General features: G+C 39.3%; 2 protein-coding genes across 2 annotated transcripts; both read left to right on the top strand.

The window, feature by feature from the left end:
• The first annotated feature begins 916 nt into the window (after positions 1–916).
• Positions 917–5,764, top strand: rnf41 (ring finger protein 41). The gene is made up of 7 exons (XM_086278378.1): positions 917–1,053; positions 1,856–1,938; positions 3,051–3,159; positions 3,255–3,526; positions 3,629–3,764; positions 4,093–4,196; positions 4,293–5,764. Exons 3-7 carry the CDS (start codon positions 3,070–3,072, stop codon positions 4,645–4,647), a joined length of 957 nt encoding a protein of 318 aa, XP_086134504.1. The 5' UTR covers positions 917–1,053; positions 1,856–1,938; positions 3,051–3,069; the 3' UTR covers positions 4,648–5,764.
• Positions 5,765–7,186: 1,422 nt separating this feature from the next.
• Positions 7,187–25,251, top strand: dgkaa (diacylglycerol kinase, alpha a). Its single transcript, XM_086277500.1, has 24 exons — positions 7,187–7,588; positions 14,216–14,319; positions 14,652–14,728; positions 15,926–16,055; positions 16,238–16,312; positions 16,393–16,442; positions 16,532–16,606; positions 16,902–17,018; positions 18,568–18,685; positions 18,857–18,945; positions 19,060–19,179; positions 19,393–19,491; positions 19,732–19,818; positions 19,958–20,031; positions 20,125–20,199; positions 20,330–20,415; positions 20,504–20,593; positions 20,766–20,926; positions 21,018–21,082; positions 21,467–21,557; positions 21,684–21,870; positions 23,896–24,013; positions 24,191–24,251; positions 24,351–25,251. Exons 2-24 carry the CDS (start codon positions 14,244–14,246, stop codon positions 24,423–24,425), a joined length of 2,196 nt encoding a protein of 731 aa, XP_086133626.1. The 5' UTR covers positions 7,187–7,588; positions 14,216–14,243; the 3' UTR covers positions 24,426–25,251.
• The last annotated feature ends 1,031 nt before the right edge of the window (positions 25,252–26,282 follow it).

Genomic DNA, 26,282 nt, shown 5'->3' with positions numbered 1-26,282 from the left:
CTTGGTCACAGGGAGTTGGGGTGACTGTTGGGGTTTTCTCTTTATTATTGCCAAGTGTATACCTTACAATATAAAACACCTTAAGGCGACTGTTAATGAACTGTAAATACAATTTAATTTAACTAAACTGAATCACACGTTGCAACTCATTGTCAGTCATTTGGCATACCTCAGCATTTTCTGTTTTCATATTTTAAGAATGTCTTCTTGACTGCCACTCTTCCACTGAGACCATTTCTAATGATGCATTACTCAGGTCCTGTGTCAAGTCTTTGCTGGCTGTTTTCCTGTTTGTTACAGACATAACATTCAGACACAGTTTTTTGTAGGCCTTCCACTTCTTTTGTCTTCCAACAGGCTGCTAATAACAAAGTACCTAAAGATGCAATTTAAAATCAGACAAATTTAATTTAATTTAATGCTTGAATGATTCATTCAAGTACCAAAAAGCTTGTCTAATAGAGTTCAGGCAATGCTGTAAGTAGTTTCAGAGACAAAAATGTTTTTATCTGAATATGGTGGGTAATAGGGATAGACTGAAAATGAATGAAAAAAGCAACCAATGTCCCAAGAAAATCTTTGAAAAATCATCCAGGAAACCTAAAGACGTATTGTTGAAGAGAACTTTAAAAAATACAAGAAGATCAAAATACAAGATTTTGCTTCCTGGAAGCAAATTATAAAGACATGAGAGGTGGCTCAAGTCTGTTTCAGATTACTGTATGTATTTGTGCCATATTTGTCTTTACAAATGAAACCATCACGGAAAAAATTAACTGGTAGTTCTAGTCAGATTTGAGTAAACGTGTATTATAATGTGGTCTGTAGATGAATGAAGATAGAAAGATGGATAGAGAGAAAAAAAAAGTTAAAGGACCAATCAAACGAACGTTGTAGCGGTACGTCATGACGTCGCCGCTCGCTTGCGTCTCAACGACGCTGAAGTGTAGGATGTAGCACAGGACGTGGCTATCAAGCTTCTAGCTACACTGGGACGTCTGAAAACCCCCCCCACAGAATTCGTCATAAAGAACTGGTTTAATACACGCGTAGGTAAGTATATCTGTTAGTTATTGTATTTTCTTCTAGCGTGTGCAATTGTAAGCGGACATTTCTCTGTGTAATACGCCTAGACTGAGCTCTGTCTGGTTAGCTTGATGCTAATATCCAGGGAAAACCAACGGTACCGTATTTGCTAAAAGGGATGGTTAGTGGAATAGCGATAGCTACATGTAATTCGTGACTAGAGAGGGGTTCTTATATCCAAGCATTGAGGTGCTTTTTGTGTGCTGACCCCAGTTGCTTTAATTATAAACCCCAAATAACTGGAGCAAAGTACAGCGTTGTCAACGAAATATCTTCCATATAGCTAACGTTAGCGATGCTAATGTTTGCAGGGCATGTTGAGAGCAACTGGAGAAATGGGGGGTCTGTAAATCGCCTACATGTGCCGCTTTCAGTCAAATTGGGTCATCAGCCAGTCAGCTGGAATGACAGGATGTTCTCATTAGGTGCCATAGGTGATAGTAGGGTTTAATTTACACAACGTTAGGTCAAGGGCATCGATACAGGGCTGTGTGCTCAATGTCTTGAGTCATTGTTCCTTTAAAACATTTTTTTGGTTAAAGCAGAAAACGATGTTCATAAGGATAAAACAGGTGTGAGATGCTGTTAGGTAAAGAATATAGATTATTGCAAGAAAATTTGAAAACGACTGAGCTCACGTCTTTTTTAATATATCTCCAGATAAATTGCGTCGATCTTGGATTTTGTCCCATGCAAGAACTGTAATGAATCTAACAATCACTGTGAATATTATAATTTTTCTTTTTCTTTTTTTTTTAAACTCTTTTAGCAAGGAGGCCATTTTACCAGATGTGACGTATCAGCAAAACATCAGGACCTGAATGGAAACATTTGAGGCCTTTTGTGCGTGAGGTAGGCTTAAAATATTTGAACGTGTGAAGGATTTAGGCAGATTATTTGGCTTTGCTTGGCAAGTAATTTGTCAACATGTCTTGGTAAACTTGCCCTTGTTCTTTGAATCTGAACTGCTTTTGATTCTTTATGTAAACTCAGACTGAGCTGATGGTGTTGAGCACAGTTGTATTATGAAGCAGGTTCAACATATCCAGGGGTTTTGTTTTTTTTGTTTGTTTGTTTTTTTTTTTTGCATTAGCTGGCTTTACCAAACCTAAAACTTTATTTTAAAAAAACGAAGATTTTTATTCATTCTCACGCTTGCATAAAAAAAGGGAATTTGATGCACATGACTGCTTCTCAGCATGAAATTGCCAGATTGTGTGATAGAGATCTATGAAGAACATACATACCTCAAATGGCAATTGTTGCTGCTAGACATTGTCAATAGATCAAAGCTAAATTGATTTTATTGGTTAAATATACTCTGTGACTGATATACAGCAAATTGACTGATTAATTTCTAATCTGCTGTATTTTCAGCAGTCTACTACGAATTATGACAACTGAATACATGTACATTTATATGACATGTGGTCCACAGTATGCACTGTAATGGCTTCATTTATTTTTATTAGTGTTGTTCAGCTGGTGCTATATATAAAATGGTTTCCTTCAGCAGAGAATCTGTAGCACACTTGGATCATGCTGTCTTTAAGAGTACCAATTAAATTGTGGCAGTTGCTCACAATTGTAAACCAGAACTCTGAACACACCTGCTCTGGACCAGGTTAAGAGTTTAACATGAGTTACCATGGTGACCACTTTTGTGACACTGAAAACTCTTGAGTTTTAAGCTTGACATACGCTGCTGACCTATTAGTCTCGCTTTGTGGTACACCCCTCAAGGCTAGTTGAGTACCATCTGGTGTTTTTCTTGTCACTAAAAGTGTTTTTTTTTAAATCACTTTGGGGTCATTATCATGCACCCAAATAAATTTAGGATTAGTCAGTGCCTCTCTGTTGCATAAGAATTAAAAATACTTAGTCTTTGTACAGATTAGTATCATCTGTCTACAGTTGTCTCTAAGAAGTTAATATGGCTAAAAACCTTTTTGTGTGTTGTTCAGGAGGTGTGGGTAATGTACCATGGGGTACGACGTTACGAGGTTTCAAGGGGAGGTGGATGAAGACCTGTTGTGTCCAATATGTAGTGGAGTGTTAGAAGAACCAGTGCAGGCAAGTCTTTGATCAAAATACCCCCCACCTTTTAATTCTATCTGTATTTCTGACATTACATTTGTTTTATATGCATATGCATTTTTCCACCTCAGGCTCCACACTGTGAGCATGCTTTCTGCAATGCCTGTATAACGCAGTGGTTTGCCCAGCAGCAGATTTGTCCTGTTGACCGCACAGTAGTGACGCTGGCTCACCTCCGTCCTGTGCCCCGCATTATGCGCAACATGTTGTCCAAACTTCAGATCAGCTGTGATAATGCGAGCTTTGGCTGCACAGCCACACTGCGGTTGGACCAGCTGCAGTCACATCTCAAGGACTGTGAGCACAACCCCAAAAGGCCTGTCAACTGTGAGGAGGGATGTGGGTAAGTGGATTCCATAGAATAAATCCTTACAAGCCTCCTTTGTATTTTATAGTATTAAATTTTCTTTTCTTTCTTAATATTCTGTTTTTCTCACTCTTGCAGGCTTGAAATGCCCAAAGATGAGCTGCCCAATCATAACTGTATTAAACACTTGCGGAGCGTTGTCCAGCAGCAGCAAACTAAAATTTCAGAGCTGGAAAAAACTGTAGCCGAACATAAACACCAGCTGGGGGAACAAGTAAGAGTATTTTGCCTACACAATAGTATATTTTTGACAAAATATTCAGTCTAGTCTTGATAAAATATTAACAGTTGTCTGTCTGTATGATATTTGGCAGAAATAATTCGAGTGCCATGTCTTTGTGGTATAAGACACAGATGCATGCCTATTATATGTGTTTGATGGACGTGCAATAACAATGGTCTCCTCATTCTTATTGCACTTTTTTTTTTTTTTTTGGTGTGGATGTGAATCTATTTGGGTTTTTTAAATGGACAGTTACAGATTTTGTACTTGAGGCAGTTTTGAGAGGTTTTTCATTCACTGTATTGCTTTTCATTTCCAGAAACGAGACATTCAGCTGCTAAAAGCCTACATGAGAGCAATTCGCAGTGCAAACCCAAACTTGCAAAACCTTGAGGAGAGCATCGAGTACAATGAGATACTTGAGTAAGTGAAGCTTTCCTTTCCTCTCCCAATATTTGATCTGAAATAAATTCAGTTCCTAATTTTCTTTTTTTTCTTTTTTTTTTTTTTAATCTTCAGGTGGGTAAACTCCATGCAGCCTGCTAGAGTGACACGCTGGGGTGGCATGATCTCCACTCCTGATGCTGTCCTCCAAGCAGTCATCAAGCGATCCCTCATAGACAGCGGCTGTCCTCTCTCGATTGTAAACGACCTGATCGAAAACGCCCACGAGCGTAATTGGCCGCAGGGACTGGCCACTCTCGAGACGCGGCAGATGAACAGGCGCTACTATGAGAACTACGTTGCCAAGCGTATCCCTGGCAAGCAGGCAGTGGTGGTGATGGCCTGTGAGAATCAGCATATGGGGGAGGATATGATCCTGGAACCCGGCCTGGTTATGATCTTTGCGCACGGAGTCGAGGAGATCTTATAACTGTGCAGCTAGCTGAACTGATCCAGCGACGAATAGGGACGTTTTGCTTTGGGGGTTTGCTGTGATGAGTATGATTTCTCTCTTTGGAGTGAAACCTTTTGAATAAATCTGGCTTATTTAAAGTAAACTCTTAGGCTTACTCCTAAGCTTGATACCTATGCCTTAAAGTAAGGACAAATGCTTATTGAACCTGGCAAATATAAACTTAAACTGACTGATATCTAAGATAAAAGGTGAGATGTGATGTTTACAAGGTTTATATTTAGTGCATTATATGATCTGATTGTTCTGCTCCATGTCCTGATAGAGTAATAAGCCCAAACCCCAGTTTAATGTGCTCTGTTGTATAAATGCTTGTAAATAGAAATACTATATTGAATTATAAATGTTATACTCCTCACTGTAATTAGATTTTTCTGTTTTTGTTAATCTCAGTTCTCTTTAGTCAGCTTCTCTTACTGTCTACAGGGACGTGCTTGCTTTAGTATTTAGTTTCCTGTGAATATTCCCAGAGACATTGTGCTTCTCAGTTTAGATTGTTCAGACCTTCCGTGCCATTTGTTTTATTTATTGTGTTGCCTTTCACACAATTATGCTTGAAGATGTTATCATGTGACATTTGGAGCTCTGCCTTTATCGGTGCATTTGAAGTTCACTGCAGAAAGAAATTGATTTTGTGTTCTATCTGTTTGTTGCCTCAGTTGTACATATAGTCTGTATGTTGGGTCTAGTGAAAGTTTTAAAGTTTGGGATATGACTATGTATAATGAGCTTTGAAAAAGTGTTGTGGCTCATTTCTGATTTAAATATAGACATTTACATCATGGACATCTTTTTCATTATTCACAGTTGGCTAACATTGTTGCTGAAATGCCACTAAAACCAGACACAGCTTGGAGATTGTACCAGTATTTGTAAAGTCACTTTTAAGGCTTTCAAGAGGAGAAATGCTTCGCCATTAGTCACTCATTGCTGTAGTAAGACGAGCAAAAAAAGCTGTTGTTATAGAAACCCACACAAGTGGATAATTCCCTTTACTATTTTCCTTGTTATTGTTTTTGTTATGTGTCTGTTATGTACCATGTTGTACAGACAAGGTAATAAAATGTAAAATCTGGGTGGATTTTTGTCATTGGAAAAGCCTGAGTTTTTATTTGGCTTCCTAATTAGGAAAAAATGCAGTTCCTTATTTTACCACAACATGTCATCAGAGAACTGCTGGGATGTACACTTCATAATTCACTTCAGCTGACTGCTTTATATAAAGATTTAAGTCCAGAGAAAACTGCTGCAGCCTGTAAGAAGTCACAATATGGAGTGTGAGGTGGTGCTGTCCCAGTTTACGAAAAAAGAGGAAAGTTTAACCACAAAACTAAAGACGGGGGGAAAAGTCTGACTACTCTGACCTGACTCACTCTCCTTTTCTAACCCAGACACCCACATGTTTTCCATGTCTGTTATCCTCTCCTGCCAGCCTCGTCCTCATTGTGCAGCTTAATCCCTCACCATTGTGCTCAGTGGAATGTGAAATCATGTGCTTTACCAAATATTGTGGTTCTTGTTAAAGTCCACACATATAATTATGTCATGTGGTTGGTTGAGGACTGGTATGCTGCAGTACCGCACTGGCCAGAATATTACAATACACCTCAGAATATGTGTAAATGTATAATAAAGTACTTAAGCCTTTCCACAAGAAGCATAATTTAAATAAACAGAACTTGGTTTAATGGAGACGCAGAGGAAGCATTCACCTCATTTAAGAAAATTTAAAGTGTGGCTGCATTATACTGCAGCTATATATGTGTTTGTTAGGAAATAAACAGGCAGTGCAACTGTTTGAATTTCTCTGTTATATTAATGGGCTACTGCGTGAGCAACTCATTCACATACTGTGCGATAACACCAGAAGCTGTACGGCGTTCACCCATAACAGACATCTTGCATGGTAAGTTCAATTTTTCATTTTATCTGTAACGTATCCGTCGTTAGTGGTGTACAAATGTAATGAAGTAAAAAGGAACAAAAAACAAAACTTTTATTATTTAATAACAAAATACTCGTTTCTAATTGGATGAAGTTAACGTAAAACTCGCCAGCAATAGTATAGTCCCGGATTTTGTTCACGTTCGATATCAATACGCACTGTTTGTTAAAGATATGAGTTCATAGCCGCAGTATTTACAGTATTTCACTGTTTACTCACTATTTGATTAAAAGCATACATCGGATAGCAGCGTAGCCTCTATAAGGCTTATAACCACGCAAATACAATTAATATTTATCGTTATTGGTCACTATCTATAAACAAATTCTATCAACACCAAGGTGGCTCGAGGTCTGTAGTCTAAGTAGCCATAAGTTTAGTATTTATTTATCTATTTTTTGTTAATGTTGTTACAAGCAATTTGAAGGGGTTAGACGGTGATATTGCTTTATTGTAACCACGGTGGCTTTTTTTGTTCTGCGCCTTAACATGTGACGTCAGCTTCATCACTTTAAAAAGGCTCACGATGGACAGCAACACCAAAAACAACAACAGCGCTGCAAATGATAAAACTGTTGAAAGCATTACGGTGCAGCTTTTAGCGTATACTTCCTGAAAGATGCAGAGTGATAACTGCGCTTTTACAGCTGCATAATTTAAACGAAGCATTACTTTCTAACTTTGCAGATGGACGCACGGGACCGGAATAACGGGTGTGTATTGGCTAGCAAAGGAGGGCGCAGATCAGCTGAGGCGGTGCTTCGCCGGAGGGATCCTCAGTCGCTGCTCTGCGCAGTAGTTCACCGCTTCCACTCGGCAGACCTCGCCGCCTCCGTTTAAAGTTAACGACCACTTTGCTTCGCGTCTGAGAGCAGGATTTTGGTTTTGATTTTTTCTTCTGCACAGCGTCGAGACGGACTGTGTAAAGGCAACCAACACAGTGGCGGCGGAAAGGTAAATGACAAAAAAACAAAACCTTGCACCGTTCGCATTGATCGAAGTTTTAGCAAACCTCTATACGTCTTTCGGCTGCAGATGAGCCCCAGTCAAATAAGAGAGAGTAAAATTTCGTCTTGGTTTTGCGCTGCTATTAAGAATTGAATGAAAAGATCCGAGCAGATTCATGAGGATATCGATGAATTTCAGCTTGGTGCTTTTTTGCTGCTAATAACAGAGTAATTCACTCAGCAGATCAGCCTTTTAAAAATCCCCACAAACATGCAAAATTTCAGTTCCCTTTGCCAATAAGTTTGGTACCTTTGTCAGCCTATTTCATGTGTCAGAGTAGGAAATGGTAAGCATGTAGGCTGCTAAACACCTGAAGATACTTCATGTAAAACACTTACTGTTTTCTGTTTGTCCAAGCATGTCAGCAGCATACTCGACAAACAGGTTATTGGGTGATTACACTGCCTGATAGGACTTTATCTGAGTAACCCCCATCTGAGATTACAGGTGTTGCAGGGTATGGTGCTACACCAGTGGGAAAAAACAATAAGTACACCCCATAAGGGCTTTTGTATGAGTTTTCGTCACTACTGGGAAGGCAAAATCCTTCCTGGTGTGAAGTAGGTGATGGGGCACGTTGGTGAATAGCACTATTGCATTGTTTACTCAAACCTCTCCTTTCACTGGCATATGTCTGCAAAACACGAGTCCCCATGTTAAGTGGAAAAAGAAAGCATACAGGACAGTCTAGATATCAGGTTTGTGCCCCCCATCACCACTCTTTTTGTCCCAAACTCTCCAGTTTTGCAAGCGCTTTACATCCAAGTGATTTAATTTACAGAGCAGTTTTTCCTTTGTCATCTTGTGAGCAGGTTATTTTTAACGCTGAATAGGCTCCGAGGTGCTCATTTGTTTGCGGCTGCAAGAGGGTTTTTAGGAACAGACAATCAATAGTGTAGTCAGGTCAATTGTGCCATTGTTCACGTTTGCATCACAGGCTAGAGGATGTAAATTAAGTAGAATTCAGCCCATTCTGTGACTTTCGGTTTAACTTGCACATTTTTAATGTTCCAGCTATAGTTTTGCAGGATATGAGAAAAGATGAGCTTCCCTTCCTTTATTATATTAGCAAACCAGCCTAAAATGAATGAGCTACTACCTGTGAATATGGCATGAAGTGTCCTACATCAGTAATTTTCAGTAACACACTATGGTAGCATGCTGCGACTTGTAACGCTGATCCTTTCCAGTGAAGAAAATTCCTCAAAGTACAGGTTTTTTCCCAGTTCATAATTGGTCTTTAGTTGGCGGTAACTACACAAGTAAGCATGATCAGATCACATAAGTTAAAAGCAAAGATTAGGTATCTTATTTGACAGAAGTCCAGTTATTTCCACATTAGTGCTGATCATTTTGAAATAAAAAATATGTATTATGCAAGAATTAATAAAGCCTCAATCAACAAAACTGGTTTTTCTGGCTCTGACTGAACCATTTAAAAATGTTCAATGCAGGAAATCCCGAATCTGTATATTATAGCTCTTTCGGATGGAAAAGACTAAATTACTGGTATGATAGTGGAAAATACCGCTGAACAGCACTTGAGATCATTTTAAAAGAAATGTAACATTTGTTTCATTTTTAGTTGTGGAGAGATCTGTGGGTGAACCAGACGAGACTCCCTGATAAGTGCAAACAGTCACACCATAAAAGCAATGTGGCCCTTATATGACAGCATGCACTCTCACTAGTCTGGGCAGGTTTGAGGGTTTTTTTTCTGAAGGCAGTATGGTGTTCTACGGGGCTGTCTCCACACACACAAACACGCACACACAGCTATTATATAAGTCACATTCAAGTCTGAACTCAGAGTGATGGGCTGCTTTCCCTTTGAAGCTTGTGAGCATGTAAAGCCCTGCCTACATTTCCAAGAAATGTGTGATTCATGCTGTAGTGAATAGCTTTTGTTGTTTTTTTGTTCAGTCTTTTTTTGTCTTGATTTACAAGCCATGTTTATTATGTTCACATTATCCAGTATTCCTCCTAACTGGAGCCTGCAGTTTGCATTCTTCAAATATCACCAAACAGTGGTAGACAAGGGAAAGCCCTGTTTAACAGAGCATGCTCAATTCTGACTGTGGAATTGTTTTGGCCCAGCTTTGTGCGCTCTATCTATCTATCTATCTATCTATCTATCTATCTATCTATCTATCTATCTATCTATCTATCTATCTATCTATCCTGATTGATGAAAGTTATAATGAAGTTTTACTGAAGATGACCCCCCCCCCCCCCCAAAAAAAAAAAAACAACAACCCAAAAAACAAAACAAAACAGAAGTAGAAGCACTACATAAATGTGCAGAAGTACCATTTTTCCACCACCACCAGTTAGTGGTTTGTAACTTCAGGCTTAACCTGCAAACTGACCCCTTAAGCAAACAGTCCTTTTATAGTTAGGGGAGTGTTTCCCTCTTCATGCAATGAGTCACAGTAGCATCTGCATGTAGAACGCAATTTGGAGCGTGTCCTCTAGTTTTGAAGGCCAACCAAGACCTGTGGTGTGGGAGGAGGCACCGATGAAGGGGGAAGACTCACAGTTATGACTGGGCTCCCCTTCCCTCTAATGGATACCCCCCCCCTTTCTGCCTCTGGATCCTCCTACCTGTTAGTCACCCATGGCAGCACTTTGACAGAGAGCAGCTGATGTAGGGAAACACTTTCCATAGCAACCAAACATGTCTGTCCTTCCACTTGTATTAGCCCGATGCATTCGGCACACGGTTCAATGAGCAGACTCGTTGTAGATTCGAGAGAAAAACAAATGGCCAACATTGTATGTTGACTTCTCTTTCTTCAAAGAACCTACGCAGTGTTTTCCAACCGCAGAATGACGGAGTCAGTGACTTACACCCTGCAAGTGTTGCAAAACAGCAGATTTCCTTGACACAAGGCGTAGGCGTTATGACAGCTTGCACAAACATTAGCCTGCGTGGAAAAAGGTCATCCCCAAGTATACCTTCAAGTGCCTGTTGTAAACATGGTGGTTTTAGGGTCGTTGACAGTTTTAAATGAAGACTTTAAGAGCTCATAATTAAACCCTTGCCATATGTTAAGGAAAATGTAAATGGAACTGTCGCTTTAATCCTCCAGTTTTATTTTTGTAGTTTTTTTTGTTGTTGTTGGGGGTTTTTTTTGTCCGTGTGGTGAAAGCAGTTGCTTTGGTGTTTTTTCTTTTGGGCAAGTGGTCAGAAGTTAAAGCCGCTGTCAGGCCTGAGACAGGTGGTTTTTTTCAGAAGTTTATTTGGGAAGTCGATGTTTCTGTCACGAGTCGTTGCTAACCACTTTAACGTTTAAATTGTTCTTCAGTGCTATTTGAAGAACCACTACTGCGCCAGTAGCTTCTGTGCACGGCTGCTCAGAATAGGTTGCATCATTTATTCTGTACTGATTATATGGAGCAACATTTTGTTTAAACAGTTATACCTCAAACTGTCTGTCTGTCGAGCAAATCAAAGTAAATCACGTAGAAGAACTGTACTCTTTTTAGGCCAAATATGAATTTACATAGCCAAGACTCTACCACATAAACTTTATATAAAGGAACACAAACAGTTCCTTCATAAGGTATCTGCCATTTAATGTTATCAGTGGGACCTTATTGACCTGACTTAGTCACATGGTCTGTATTCGGTCTTACCGAGCTTCAGGCATTTGTGAAACCTCCTGAAATATGTATGCCCACTTTAGTAAGCTCATTTAGTCCAGGCCATAATTTTTCAAAGAAATCCATCCCATGCTTTTGAGTGTAAACAACTGGCTCGTGTGCATTACACTCTTCATCCGTCCTCTGAGAACATAGAATGCTTCTTCCTGTCCTGACTGGTCCCGATTTCCCACTCTGCATCGTGCATGCAAATCATTATCTAATCAGGAAGTGTGGAATCAGATTACTCAGATAGGCTCAAGATCGAGTGGAACCAGACAATAATGATGATGATGGTGATGATGATGACCATGATGCTCTGGGAAGGAGAGAAAATAGGCACGACGCTGTTCATGACATCATGAACAAAAAACACCTAAAACGTATCGAAAATGAGGTGTCTTTTTATCTGCAAATAAAAACTCACTCGTAAGCTTGTTTTTAGTTTATTTCTGGGGCAGTTTTTAAAGAGATGGAGACAGGAGAACATTTATAGAATAAAGAGGTTCAGGCTGTAATCTGGTGATCAGTAGCAGATGGCTTCTCATGATTCCTCCATGTGTCACTTTGCTGTCGATAAAAACCTGGCCCACCTGATCGGCTGCATAAACAAAGTGCTAGGCAACGGCTCTGACCTTTTGAGGGAATTAAGTGAGGACAGCCTGAACCTTTCGGAGCCCAAAGAGAGAGCAAATGGATTCAAAGGGAGTGGGTGTTATTTCAGATTATTTCATTTCATTTTCTCAGGACGTTCTTTAAGTACTCTGATTTTCCTGTTTGGTGCAGGCAGCCTTCACTAATGCCTAAACAGACTGCACATAGATGTGTGAAAACACCTGTAGACAGCTGTGTGAACGGCACATTTACAGTTCGTCAGCCCGGACGGAACACCACCATGAATTTTTTTTATTCTGTTATTCATAAGACTGGATTTGCAGCGTGTGCATGAAACTCGTCTTTAATAAGAAACAAACAAAAATGATTTTTCTTGTAATAATTTTATTAATGAACACATTTTTAAGCATGAAATCACCATCATTTCTAGTGGGTGCTTTAAAGTTTGTTCATAATCAGATTAGTGTTCTCAGTTTTTCAAACCTGAATCTATTTTGTTGTTGTTTGCCTTCGAAGTCTTATTTTGCATTCCAGTTTCCATTTCTAAACAGTAATAAAATCAATTAGGAGACGATTCAAACTTTCACATAGTGTACTTGTACTCTTAGAGAGTGTTATATAAACGGTATTTAATGGTTTTAAGTACCCATTACCGCTGCACAAGAATGCTGAAGAAGAACAGATCGATTTATAAAAAGTCTTCCCTGCATTGCCTCATCATGGTAATATAATTCAGACAAAACCTAATGTAGCTCGCTGTGATTTATAGCACAGAATGACAAATACAAAATATTCTGTCATGTGGAGTATTCAGGGGTTAAACCAGTGCTGGTGTAATCCTTTTGAGAAAAGCCAAGTAAATTTAGCAAAAGGATGACAGGATAATAATAGATGAGAAAATGTGTAAAAGAAAGAATTCGTGACAAGTTCAGAGGAGCCATAAAATCTTTGAACAGCCTGAGTCTTGTCAGTTTTACAGCAATATTTAACACTGTACCTACGTATCCTCTCCTTTATTTAATACAGCAAGGGTTCTGTTTGATTATTAATTCAATATTTCATTTCTAGATGGGAGAAAAATGGCACGTTTTTTGCCTTAACATTAAAGAAATGGATACTAAATCAGAAAAGCACGTGTGCTATTTCTTGGTGCCAGACGTGATGGAGAGATTTCCTGGCTCACCTAATTGTAGAACATTGATCACGAGTATGTTAGGTATACTAGAAATTTGCTATTGATTTTATCCGTGCATTTCCTTAGGAACCATTTTTATCCACACACATCTAAAACAACATTAAACAGGATGTCAGGATGCCACTTTGCTCCCTTCCATTAACCAGTTTCTCCTCTTTCTTTAATTAGTTATGAGCTGTATGCTTTCCTGTCATTATAGAATTCATCCCCCATCATGTGGAGTCGTTAAAAGTAACATACCAAATCTTCATCCGCACTTCACGCTTCCTTGCTTCTGAACGACTTGCCGGGCCAGTTTTTATTGAACTTACAAGCTCTTTTTCTGTGTCAGATTCAAATTCACGCTGTCTTTCAGCCTTCTGTGACATTTAAGTCTCTTCCTTTTGTTTAACGGGGAGGCCCCTTGACGAGCCAGTTTGGTTTTTGCAACCTCTCCACAAGGTTTTATTGTTTATCTGTGCATTTTAACACACCAGTGCATCTTCTTGTCCTAAATGAAACCAAAATACTCCCTGTAGCTGGTACTTTGCAAAACTAATGTGGGCCAGTGAGTACATGGAAAAAGACTTTGGGTGCAAAAAATCCCTAGACACAAGGCATCATGGGAAAATTTAGCCTCAAATTATTTTTGAAAGCCTTTCGGCCCAGTTTCCATTGGCTAGTCGCATACTCTGGTGGTGTGAGATCTAAAACAAACAGTGTAAAAGCACAAGTGCTTAAAGTTTGCTGTGTTTGGCAGTGAAGTTGCATTTTAGTGCATCATACGAGGAAAAATGTTATCATGTTGAGGAAAAACTGTGGGCGTATGCACCTGGACCACAGTGACAATATTGCGTTCTGATTTAAAAACGCCCTGTTGTGGTTGTTTTCTGATTAAAGACATTTTAATGTGTGCACAGTTCTGTGTACTCTTGCTTCTGCTTCAAAGAAAGTTTGGATGTTAAGAGCGATTCTCCCTGTCTATAATCATGGATTTTTACAGAGCGAGATGAGAGATGCTATCTTTTGCTTGCAGCCACGCTTTTATGTTTTACAAAGAGGCAGGCTAGCGTGCACCCACCTTCTCTTTTCTCTCCGTCTACATCTCACTGTTTCTCTCGCTGCCTGCTTGTTCACAGGCAGGCAGTTTGTGCAGAAGCAGGCACCATGTCCTCCCCCACAAACCCAGAGGTGAAGGAACTGAACCCTGTCGACTTTATCCAGCTACAACAGTACATTGAATGTGAGTACAGACAGGCGGGCAGGCAGGCAGCTTTCTCAGCGCTTAACACCCCCCCTCCACTTCCACTTCCACCCACACACACTCATTTACACTCGCTCATGGTTTCTCATATCTAGAGGAGGTAGCAGTCTACCACATTCTCTTTTTCTGCAAATTGAGCATGCATATATATATATATATATATTGTTGTACTCCAGATAAATCTATATTTATGGTGTAATCATATACACAGATGACATTTAGAAGTGTGGATTAAAAACGTTTGCACACAAAGTCGAATGGACGAAGTATGCGTGCGTATCCCTGTGTGACCTGCGTGTCTTTGCTTCCAGACAACAACTTGAAGGTGAAAGATGTGCTGAGGGAATTCTATGCAGATGGCAGTCTGGCCCGGCACAGGCATGGAGAGGTGAGGGGACAGAGTGTCCTGCTGTTCACAGTCAAATCCATCCCTCCAAAACTAATTCACAGAGATGCCATCTAAAAGCTTCATAGCTCAACAGAATAATAGGTCTGAGAGTAGCTGTTCGCTGTAAAATGAGAATAAGATTTACGTGTATTGGGCAGTTATTAATTATCCTTCGCTGATGAATTAGATTTCAACCTGCAGTATCGATCAGGCTGACTAAGCTGTCCATGAGAAATATCCTCAGCGTATTCAAGCGAGACTGCAAATGTAAATTACCTCCTTAGATTTGCCCACGCAGCAAGGCCTTGTTTAACAGTGTGCTGGCTTTCCTCATGCAGTGTAAGCTCAGATGTGATTGAACAGCAAAAAAAAGACTGCTCAAATCAATGGCTGATGCTGACTAGTAATTTGTGAAGACAGCAAATACAATAATTTCTTAAGTATTTATTACAGCAGTGAAAGTTTATTTGCCACTTTGAGTTTAATTAGAAGAATGAAATGTTGTTTTTCATAATGGGAGAGAACACAGTTGCGTCCATAAAGTTACAAGTTAATTGCTGTCAAAATACAAATACGGCTACAAGACTACATTTAAATGATTTGTTGGAAATGTTGTTGTGTTTTGGTGCTGCAGCTCCGTTAGTCTCTCTCCCTTGTTTTTTTTTTCTTTGTGTGATCCGGCTGCCTTGCATTTATGTTATTTATTACTCGGGCAGCTCTGCAGGGTAAAAAGTATGGAAATGCATAAGCAACAAGAAATGGGTTTGTAGTTCACCATTATCAGGGGACTACAGCTTGTTAGCCCTGCAGCATAATATCATGTGAGAAACACAGATGCCATGCCAGACAGATGGACTGAAATCTTCAAGCAGGAGCTTATTTTTTTGTTTTATGTCATTGTCACATGACACCCTGTAGACACTTTGTTTTGGTACATTTTTCAATTATTGATTAAATCTATTTGAGAAGCTTTTGAGGCTTCTGAGATCTTGCCAATCCCTATTTGAGCTTAGAACAGCTGATAAAGTGACGCTTGTAAAATATACGTTTTTCACACAGTTGTTCATAGTATTATCTTTTTTTATTTTCAGAAGTAACAAGCATATTATATACAAATAAGCTTCAACCCATTCATTTCGCGCTTCACTAGACCGCTGTAAACAGAACATGCTTCTCCCATTCATGTTTTTTTCCCAGTGCATCAATGAAGAAGGCTTTCGTCTGTTTCTCAAGACATATTTAGAAGTGGAGGACTTCCCTGTGGATCTCTGCCAGAGACTCTTCCGCTCCTTTCAAAACTCTGAACCCGGCCAAGAAGACAGTACCAGTGAGATTATACATACGCACCGTGCATACAAACAGCTTACCGCCTTTTCAGCCGACCCTTTTTGCCTCATGGCCGATTTGGCATGCGTGCAGTTATCACCACATCCCTGCATCGTACTGTTTGTATACATATGTTAACTAGAGAATTCACAGCCTCCTCTCTCTCCTCAATCTCTCCTGTAGAGGAAGTCTTCCTTAAAGATGTCTCATGTTACTTCTCTCTACTTGAAGATGGCCAGCCCAGGGACAAACTGGAGTGTGAGTTTTTGTTTTCTTTTGTGCCCAAAATAGTAATGACTCATCTAGCAGCTCCACTTTCATTTCCATTCTTTTTTCAGTTGCTTTCAGGCTTTATGACAGAGATGGGAATGGAGTTTTGGACAGCTCTGTAAGTTGTTGAGAAAATCTTTTAAAGTATATTTAAAACATCTTCAAAACAGCCGCAACACTAAAACAAGCCTGCTACATTTTGAACAGGAAGTGGATCGGATTATTGCACAGATGATGCACGCTGCAGAATATCTCGACTGGGATGTGTCAGAGCTCAAGCCGGTAAGTCCCAGAATATAAATGTAATGCAAATGTTCTGCATGCACTGCACTTAGGTAACGTATAGTAAATGTATGTGAAGACAGATTTATTTGCACAAGACATCCATAACAGTGTCGGGTACACACTATATGGCACTTCTTGTTACTCATTTGCCAGAGGTTCATAAAGTGATAAGCTTCTCTGCATATACAATTTACAGATTCCAGCTCGACTAGTTTCAGAAACCACATGGCCCTTTAAGTAATAGAAACGTGTGTGCTGATTGGATAATAACAACTGAATGTGATTTCATCAGGTTCTGAAGGACATGATGACAGCAATTGATGCTGACAGCAGCGGCACAGTTTCTCTGGATGAGTGGGTACAAGGAGGCATGAACAACGTTCCCTTGCTGGTCTTGCTGGGTCTAAAGGTGCTTTTAAAAGGAGCGTGTGTTGGCTCCAAAGTCCAAGCTCAAATATATTTCTTTTTTATAGCAGATATCTCACAAAGTGGTAACTACTCTTGTAAATTCCTGGCCTCGCATGCCTCGCCTCTGTCCTTCGCCTCCTCCTCCTTTTCCCTAAAGCCCTTTTTGCCAACTCACTGTTACAGGGTGTGGTAATCTCATTCCTTCCATGCTCTGCACCATCAGAATGCCTTTGTGTTTTCCGTTTATTCTGCACAATATGAATGCTGGAATGATATAGCAGTGCTTAGCGCTAAGGCCGTGTATATACAACTAAGGAAATAATTAAAGGAAAGCACCCTAAGATTAAAAGAAAACAAATGACAAAAAGGGTTTCCCTTTGTTGGTATGTGCCAATCCATGTAATTAAAGAAACATTTTCATATGCTTGCACCTCCCCTTCCACTCAGAGCTAGACTCTCAGCTTTTCAGCACTTAAAAACTTAAACCCAAAGAGCTCAAGCATATTTGTTTGTTATTTTTGTAATTTTATTTTTGGGACTACAAACCAAGCAGAAACATCTTTGGGTCTAATGGAATTTCTCTTGCGAGACTTTTCTCACGTGTCACTCTGACCTTTTCCTAAAATGTTTTAATCCCAAACAGAGTAACAGTTTCCCACCACCATCTGTACAATTTGTATACAAGTCTGGTATATTTTATTTTATTATAAATACTTAAGGAGTTACACATGCTTGCATTGACCGGTTGTATTAATCTGAGGCTAGTATTCACAAGAGTTAAACAGAACTCTCCATTGACAATTCAGTTTTTCATTTCATCCCTTTAAAATGAATCCATTTATTATTGGCCCTATACTTTAAAGGGGTTTGATGAGATCCGCTTTGTGTTATCGATGTTTAATGTGTTGCCAACAATATAGAGCTACGCACAGTCTGTTTGACAGTTAGCTGCAGCGACCTAAACCCACAAACTAGATTGTGTGTTTGGCCTCTGCAACAATGCCAGGGACTTCCCCTCCAGCTATTTCTAGCCACCAGTGGACATTTGAAGCCTAGGGTGCATGAATTCAGCCCCCTCACAGTTCCTGTATGCTGATTCGCAATTCTGTCTACTGATCCTCTTGCAGCAAGTGAAAGGGTGATACATCCTGTCATTTAAAAAAAAATGTTTCAGTATCTAATCTGGATAAGAACGCTGACCACTCAGTAAACAGATTGAAACAATTTTATAATCTTCTGTTAAGCGAGATTATAGATAGTTTTGATTTGAATGTCCATGAAGTTGTGCGTTGTGTGATGATATGTAGAGTCACCGCCATACTACATAATGAGCCATCTCATTAAGTTTAATAATGAATGGGTGCAAAAGATGAAAATCATGCCTTGTTGTGGAACTAATATCTAAGAATTGGAAGAGAGAACAGCTTCTGTTCTTGCAAACATATATTTTTCTGTTCAAAAATCATATTCACAAAATAAAAGATCATAAACTGTTTTATTCTTCCCTTTCTTGCACTGACTTCTTCATTGACTGTTGTTTCAACAAATAGATGACCCAGAAAGACGGCCAACACCTGTGGAGGATGAAAAATTTTAACAAGCCTGTTTACTGCAACGTGTGTCACAGCATGCTGCTGGGTTTGAGGAAGCAGGGACTGTGTTGCACCTGTGAGTACAAGAACTAACCAGAAGAGGGCGCAAGGAAGTGTCTAATTTGAAAATTGCATAATTTTTTTTTTGGGATTAATCAATGCTCATCTGCCTCCTTGACATTTACCACAGTAATTTATATGTATTTACAAATTATGTGACAGCTGGTTTGTGTGTCGTTTTGTGCAGCCTGCAAATACACAGTCCACGGTCGCTGTGCAAACAAGAACCCGGCCCCTTGCGCCAGGACATACGTGAAGTCAAAGAAAGAAATAGGGGTATGCTGATGTCTCCATGACAACCTTTACAGTCACATGCACGGTCTAAATTTGATTTCATGCTATGTCTGAGTGCTCTTACATGGACAATTTAAAATCCATCTCACTTTTCAGGTTTCAACACACGACTGGGTGAGTGGGAACTGTGACTCTAGGAAGTGTGACAAATGCCAGAAGAAGATCAAGAGCTTACAAGGCCTAACAGGCAAACACTGTGTGTGGTGCCACACGATGGTGAGCAAACATATCAGTGCATGACTCACTGAGGAATAAATTTGAGTAAATTATTTTCTAATCAAGGAGGAGATTTGATTTAGTTGCATTCTGGAATTGTTGTGCGCATTTGTATCTATTGAATCCAGGAAGCCTCCTTTCTATACAGTTTTTTTTTATTGTATGCTCTAAATCTGCACTGTATTTCTGAGTAATTTTATTTGTATTCTACAGCGTCATGATCAATGTGTGGACCAAGAGTCAACACCGTGTACGTGTGGGCTGCTCAGAGACCATATTCTTCCTCCATGGGCCATATATCCTGTTATAAAGGTACACAACTATCCTCAGGCACATCTCAAGCAAATGCACAGCTCAGAGAGTACGCAAACAGTGCCTCTCTCACACCAACGCAAAGCATAACATCGGCCAGAGGCTGTTTTTTTCATTGGTAAATCATTCTCACCTGTGTGGCATTTTGTTAGGTACACAGTGTAGATATTTTTTATCCAAGGAACGCTATGATATTTTTAATGATTTATTTACTCTCTGTCTTTATTGTTCTCCCTAAAGGAGAGACCAAATAATGTAAAAAATGGCTGCTCTGGGTCAGGAGATGACAGCGAGCTCAATACCACTCCTGACGGACAAGTGCTTCAGGTATTATTCATGCAAGCAAAAGCTTTTCATTAAAGCTGAATAACAAGAGCTCAAAAATGTACACCATGCTATTAGTGTGGGGTTTGCTTTTTATATTCCTTTAGTATAATACCTGTAACATTTGTTTATTAATCATCAGATCTGCCCTGTGCTGAACGCCCATCCTCTTCTAGTGTTCGTCAACCCTAAAAGTGGTGGTAAGCAGGGAGAAAGGTGAGCTCGGAAAAGAATATTTTACTGGAAAAAGAGATTTCAAATCCATGAACATTGTGCAACTTGGTTTTCTTTATGTTTTCTTTATTTCAGAGTGCTGCGCAAATTTCAGTTTTTACTGAATCCACGACAAGTATACAACCTTTCAAATGGTGGCCCTGGACCAGGGTAAGTAAAGTGATACAAGAGTTTTTGTTCAAATTGATTTTAATATTAGATTATTTCTTACCACATTATCCTGAGTACTTACTTAAACCTCCATAACTTCCCCCCAAAATATCTTTCACATTTCTTTCAGTTTGAGTTTCTTCAGAAATCTTAAGGAGTACAGGATCTTGGTGTGCGGTGGAGACGGCACAGTTGGGTGGATTCTCGATGCAATAGGTGAGATTGTTGGCATAAACTTCACAACATCACATGTGAAATTGATTGTTACACGCTTTGTATTTCCTTCCCTTTTTTTTGTATTCAGACAAAGGCAATCTGCTGGTGCGGCCACCTGTTGCTGTACTTCCTCTTGGCACAGGAAATGACCTTGCTCGATGCCTTCGCTGGGGAGGAGGTGAGAAACGAAGAGATGAAGTGTTCCCTTATGTAAATAAGATAATACTTGCACGTCACTATTTTCACGTTATGGCGCCACTGTCTATGTGTGCTTTCAGACAGTGGTTGCACTAATTAAATGGGCTTCAGCAAGTTCTCAAAATTACAGTTCTCTTGTCTTCATCTTTAAGGGTATGATGGTGAAGATCTGAACCGTATTCTTAAAGACATTGAGGGGAGCTCCCAGGTGCTGATGGATCGCTGGAGCGTGCAGGTTATCACTGATGAGAATCAAGAGGAGGGTGACCCAGTGCCATATGAAATAATCAACAACTACTTCTCTATTGGAGTTGTGAGTTTCTCATAAATGTGTAATACAAGAGGAAGTGTTTTATTTTCGGTTTAGTAGGTCGTATAATTGCTATATTGTTTTGTGTTTGCAGGATGCCTCCATTGCCCACCGGTTTCACACAATGAGGGAAAAACATCCTCAGAAATTCAACAGCAGGTTTGCATATTTGTTTGAATATTATGTGTCTCTAGGGCACATTGTCAGGAACAGTAAACAAAGCGAATGCATTCCTGCTTATAGCAATACAACAGTGTTTCATAGCTTAACAGATGCACAGTTTAAAAACACAACAGAGCTAAAAGACAGCAAATTTTCTCTTCGCAACATGACTTCTATATTTCCTGTTTGCCTTTGCAATTACTGATTTTTTTAAAGCAGTAAAAGGCACGAATGCTCGAGGTGACAGCAGATGTCTGTGGCACCAAGTGTTGCTGCTTGACTCCTACTCTTTCTAAAGCGCTGCGTGCACTAAAAGGAGAAAATGTTCTGTGAAAGTGAAGTATCACATAAACCTAAAGGAGACGCTTTTTCTAACGGCAGAATGAAGAACAAGCTGTGGTATTTTGAATTTGCCACTTCAGAAACCATCTCTGCTTCCTGCAAAAAACTGAGCGAAAACTTAACAATCGAGGTGAGAGCGCAGCACACAAGTTTGCAGTTTGCTACTTTGAAATAAGTAGCCTCGATACAAAACAGCAATCAGAGACAGCGCACGGATATTTCACTCTAACGCTGCGGTGCGCTGTACTGTCTCCAGTGTTGCGGTACTCCCCTGGATCTCAGTGCTGTGTCTCTTGAGGGTGTTGCTATCCTGAACATTCCTAGCATGCATGGTGGGTCCAACCTGTGGGGTGAGACCAAAAAAGTGGACACTAAGGGACTGACGGCGCAGGAAGAGCCGGAGGTGATCGTCAATCCAGAAATCCTGAAAGTGACTTCCCAAGGTATTTTGCAGTTGACCTGTATTATTCAGATGTCTGATCTAACAGCAGTGGTCCTGAGAGAACACAATGAAATTAATGAAATTATAATTAGCAGCAAGTATAAAGTTTACCTAAATTCATCCTCACCACAAGCCTCATCTCCTGACCTGAAGTCACGGCTCTAATACACAGAAACGTGCAATAATATGTTTATTTCTTTCTGATATTGTAACGATTTCTTGTCAGCAAATTAGACATGCAACAACTGACAACCAGCAACATCGAAAACTAAACAACGTCAGACGGATATAAGCTAACATTATGTTTGCTTTAGTGTCCTAAAGATTACATTTTCCCTTTGTTAAATTCCTTCCTTCAACATAGGGAAGTTTATTCACTATGTGAATGTTATCAGCAGCATTTACTGATAGAAAAGTTCAGCTTATCCTCAAACTCACATCAGCATCAGCGTCATTGGACAGAAGTAAGGTTCACTGACTCATCGACTCACCATAGACACATTAGACTTTTCACAAAGTTTAACCTGTCACCAACTCCTTTATGAGTCTTTTTACGAGCCACCAGCAGTGTGTTCATTAAGTACTTATCTCTCTTCATCCATTCTGTTGGTATATATCCAGAGTATATAAACTTACTTCCTAGAGGAATTTCACCATTAAGAATGTGTTGCGGGCACCATATCTCTCTCTTTGATAGTTTTAAATAACCAGACAATCCCAAAATACACGGTAGTCATTTGCATTTTAATTTCCAAATTTTCTCCAAAAGACAGGGGGTTAGTGCTCTAGTCTAGTTAGTGCTCTAGCAACAGTACTAGAGGGTGTAATAAAAAATAAAAATCGATTTATTCCAACCAAACTTCCTCTGTTTCTAAATTACACAAATTATAATAACAGTCCAATGAAACTGGAACCCATATGATGATGTTTGCTCTAACTTTGAATGTGGAGTTACTGATTTTTCCGGCCACTTGAGGGCAGCATAACCCTGTGTACGTGAATTTGACCCCTTTAAGGTCATCTATGCTGTACTATACTGTACTTCTGTCCATCTCCATATATTTATTCTTGGATTCTACTACAAACATATTTACTACATAATTCACAGTTAAAGATAATCCCTATTTATCCTATTTATTTGTAGCAGCCCCTCTTCTCTCTTTGAAAGCGATAGTCCATTTTATGTTCAATATAGGTATTTGTTGTGCCTGAAAATGAACAAATAAATGAAATGAAATGAATGAAGTGTTTAACTTTTTTTTGACTTGCCAAAATATTAACACTTAAATGCATGGTTTTAGTGCATACATACAAATAAGTACCTGGTGCTATTTGTGTAATCTGGTTATTGAACTTTATGATACCGAGCCACCAGAACAGCAAGCCAAAATTTCAATGCATCTGTATTCTTATCTGCAAAAAAAAATGTTTATGTGTTATCTTCTTTTGATTGTACTGTAATGTCCCTCCATCATCTTATCAGAAGATTTCAGCATTCATTTGAAGTAGGCCTAATTTCTCACAGAAGGGATGCTAAGTTTCCACGTGCTTCTTCAGTGCTTGAATGACACCATGCTAACATTAGCCAACTTCCCAGAAACGATGACGCATACAGGCTGAAAGCTGTTGACATCTCAGCTGAAATCTTAAGAAGCAGAAACCAGCTTCTGCAAAAATGTTGGTTTTTTTTTCTTTTTCTTGAGGTTCTCTGCACTGGTGGTTAGTTATGGTTTGCTTCTCAAACCCGTTTCCTCCTAACTATTCATCTCTATGCTGTCAGCCAAGACCTGAGTCCAACCATCCTGCCACTGTATGCACAGAGAAACTTGTGCACGTAAACTGCAGTTGTTTGCAGGTGCATGATGATTATACATTATGTATGATTATTGATATGCATTGGTGTGCTTCAAACCGCTGTTGTTATCGATCTCCACTCTGATGCACATTAAATATGAGAAGTGGCATCTGCCTCAGGCCCAATCTTGTCTTCCTTCTCTGGACTGATTAGCCTCTGCTTTCTTGTCAGACCTCAGTGATCGGCGATTAGAGGTGGTCGGCCTTGAAGGAGCGATGGAGATGGGCCAGATTTACACTGGACTCAAGAGCGCGGTGCGGCTCGCGAAAACGTCTCAGATCACCATCAGGTGAGGGGGGAAAAAAGGCACATGGACATGTTCAGACATGACAAGGCTGGGCTCTCAGCTTCAACAGTGGGTCATAGTTAGGGATCATCATTAGTTAATTTACATAAGAAGATACATTTACATTTTAATGACACATGACCATCCTGATGCATTCTGTTTATCCCTCTCTACACGTAGGACAAAGAAAGCATTACCAATGCAGATAGATGGAGAACCGTGGATGCAACCTCCCTGCACGGTAAACACTGCACAGGCACAGAAACACAGTGGCTGCTTAATGTAATGAAGTCACATGCCTGAAATGCCTGATTTTATATATATTTTTTTTAATTTACAGATTCAAATCACACACAAGAATCAAGCCTGTATGTTGATGGGTCCTCCAGCCAAACCATCTGGCTTTTTCAAATGAAACAGACTGACGACATGCAAGTGTTTGCTGTAAATAGACAACTGACTCTTTTTCTTTGTAACATAAAATCAGTTTGGATGTGTATGCTGTAGAAAAACTGCATTGTGACAGTCAAAGTTAGGATAACTATTTCAAAAGTTCTGCATTACTGTAACACATAAACTAAGCATGGCATGATACAAATACAAATGTTATGGTACGCATTGTGGCAAAAATGACTCTGACCAAATTTTCTCAGTGTTTTCTATCAATACTCAACACTTGCTGTGTGAGTGCTAAGTGGAAGTGCTGCTCTGTAGAAACTTAAAGCAAGCTGAATATCATGCGAAGAGTAGAGTATTCAGCTCCATGTGCCTTTATTAGCTGTTCTCTTCATTATGGCTTAGGTAGACGAACATACAGGCATGCACTTTGAGCATAGACCATGTAGTATTGCTGTTTCGTTGTTGTTTTAAAGAAAGTCAGAAATATGTTTGTGTGAATTTGGAACCAAGACAGAAGAAAAGACAAAGCTATATTTCAGTGATGTTGAAGATACTTGAAAGTGTTTTTGGGAATAGCAAAGAGGCTGCATGTTGATTCACTGCCTGCTGTTCCCGTGTGTGTGTTTGTGTGCATCAGTATGAGTGTGAGGGCATAAAGCTGAGATATGTTGATTTTAATTTGTAATTTGTGATGAGTTCAATTCGAACTTATTGGTTAAGATATGTTTAAACATGTTTATTTTTATTTAAATGCTTTATAAATCATATCATTCCAGTATATCAGAAGGATGTTGATGTAATAAGTGACTGTGTAAAGATTTTAATAAATCACCTGGACTTCAGTTTTTGTTTTGTACTTCTTACAATTCGATAATTTTTACATACCACAAGGGGGCATTGCTAACTTTTTTAGTCCTGGGTCATCCTCTCATCAAAGTCTCTCTCTGGGAAAGACTTTTGACTTTTTTTTTTTTATCTTAGAGATTAATCTGTTTAGTGTCACGGATCAATAATCTGTTCAGATTTCCCCCTGCTGAATTTTAACAAGTAATAAAAACACTAAATTTGCAACTAAAGGTTGGTTTGAAAGCAACAAATGTTGCTGTCACAGCAGTGTGAGCACTAACAACACAATGACACACTTGTGGAAACTCTGTCAATGGCTGGTGGTCACAAAGGTTTACACAACTGTAATGCAAACAGTCGGCCACACAGAACATTATGTAAGACCCCAGGTTTCTAATGAAATTTACACACGATTATTTCTGCAAGGCACATTTGCTTTTTTGCAGCTTCTCCCTCATTTGAAATAACCCAAATTGATGAATGAGCAAATAATCAAAGCAGTTTTTCAATGTTATTAAAGAAAAATAAGCAGAATCGTTTTTTTAACTTTTAACAAAAGGATAGAAAATCATCAGTCAACTTATTATATTGGACTGATTCATAATGCATGGGCTGGTAATAAACATAAATGAAAACCTTCCTGCGTCACCTTATCAGAGGATTTAAATCTATCCAAATGGTCCTGCTGCCTGGGTTCAGATCCAGCACTCATTTGCAGCAGGCTTAATCTCTTTTGGCAAAGACTCATTAAGATTTCTAAAGACAGAAGGAAGCTGAAGTGGGTGATCCAACATTCAAACTGCTACCAATTAGTATGAGAAGCTGAGGTATTTCAGCTGATAATTTTGTCTGATACTTCTAAAAATCAGAAGTATCGTTTTGTCCTATCAGTTGTCCCTATAGTGAAAATATTTAGAAAATATTAGCAAATAAGTGGAAACTCCGTCTTCTTTTCTGGAATTTTTGGATTACATTTTTACCTACTGGTTGATTTTCTTTCGACTTTCTTTCTTTCAGCTAAGAAACT

Source organism: Aulonocara sp. 'chitande type north' Nkhata Bay, linkage group LG20, assembly GCF_057382095.1.
Source record: "Aulonocara sp. 'chitande type north' Nkhata Bay isolate Kocher_YH1m ecotype deep benthic linkage group LG20, A_spYH_male_GT1.1, whole genome shotgun sequence".
Lineage (NCBI taxonomy): Eukaryota > Metazoa > Chordata > Actinopteri > Cichliformes > Cichlidae > Aulonocara > Aulonocara sp. 'chitande type north' Nkhata Bay.
Note: the sequence above shows the minus strand (reverse complement) of the source record. Positions and strands in the feature narration are given on the sequence as shown.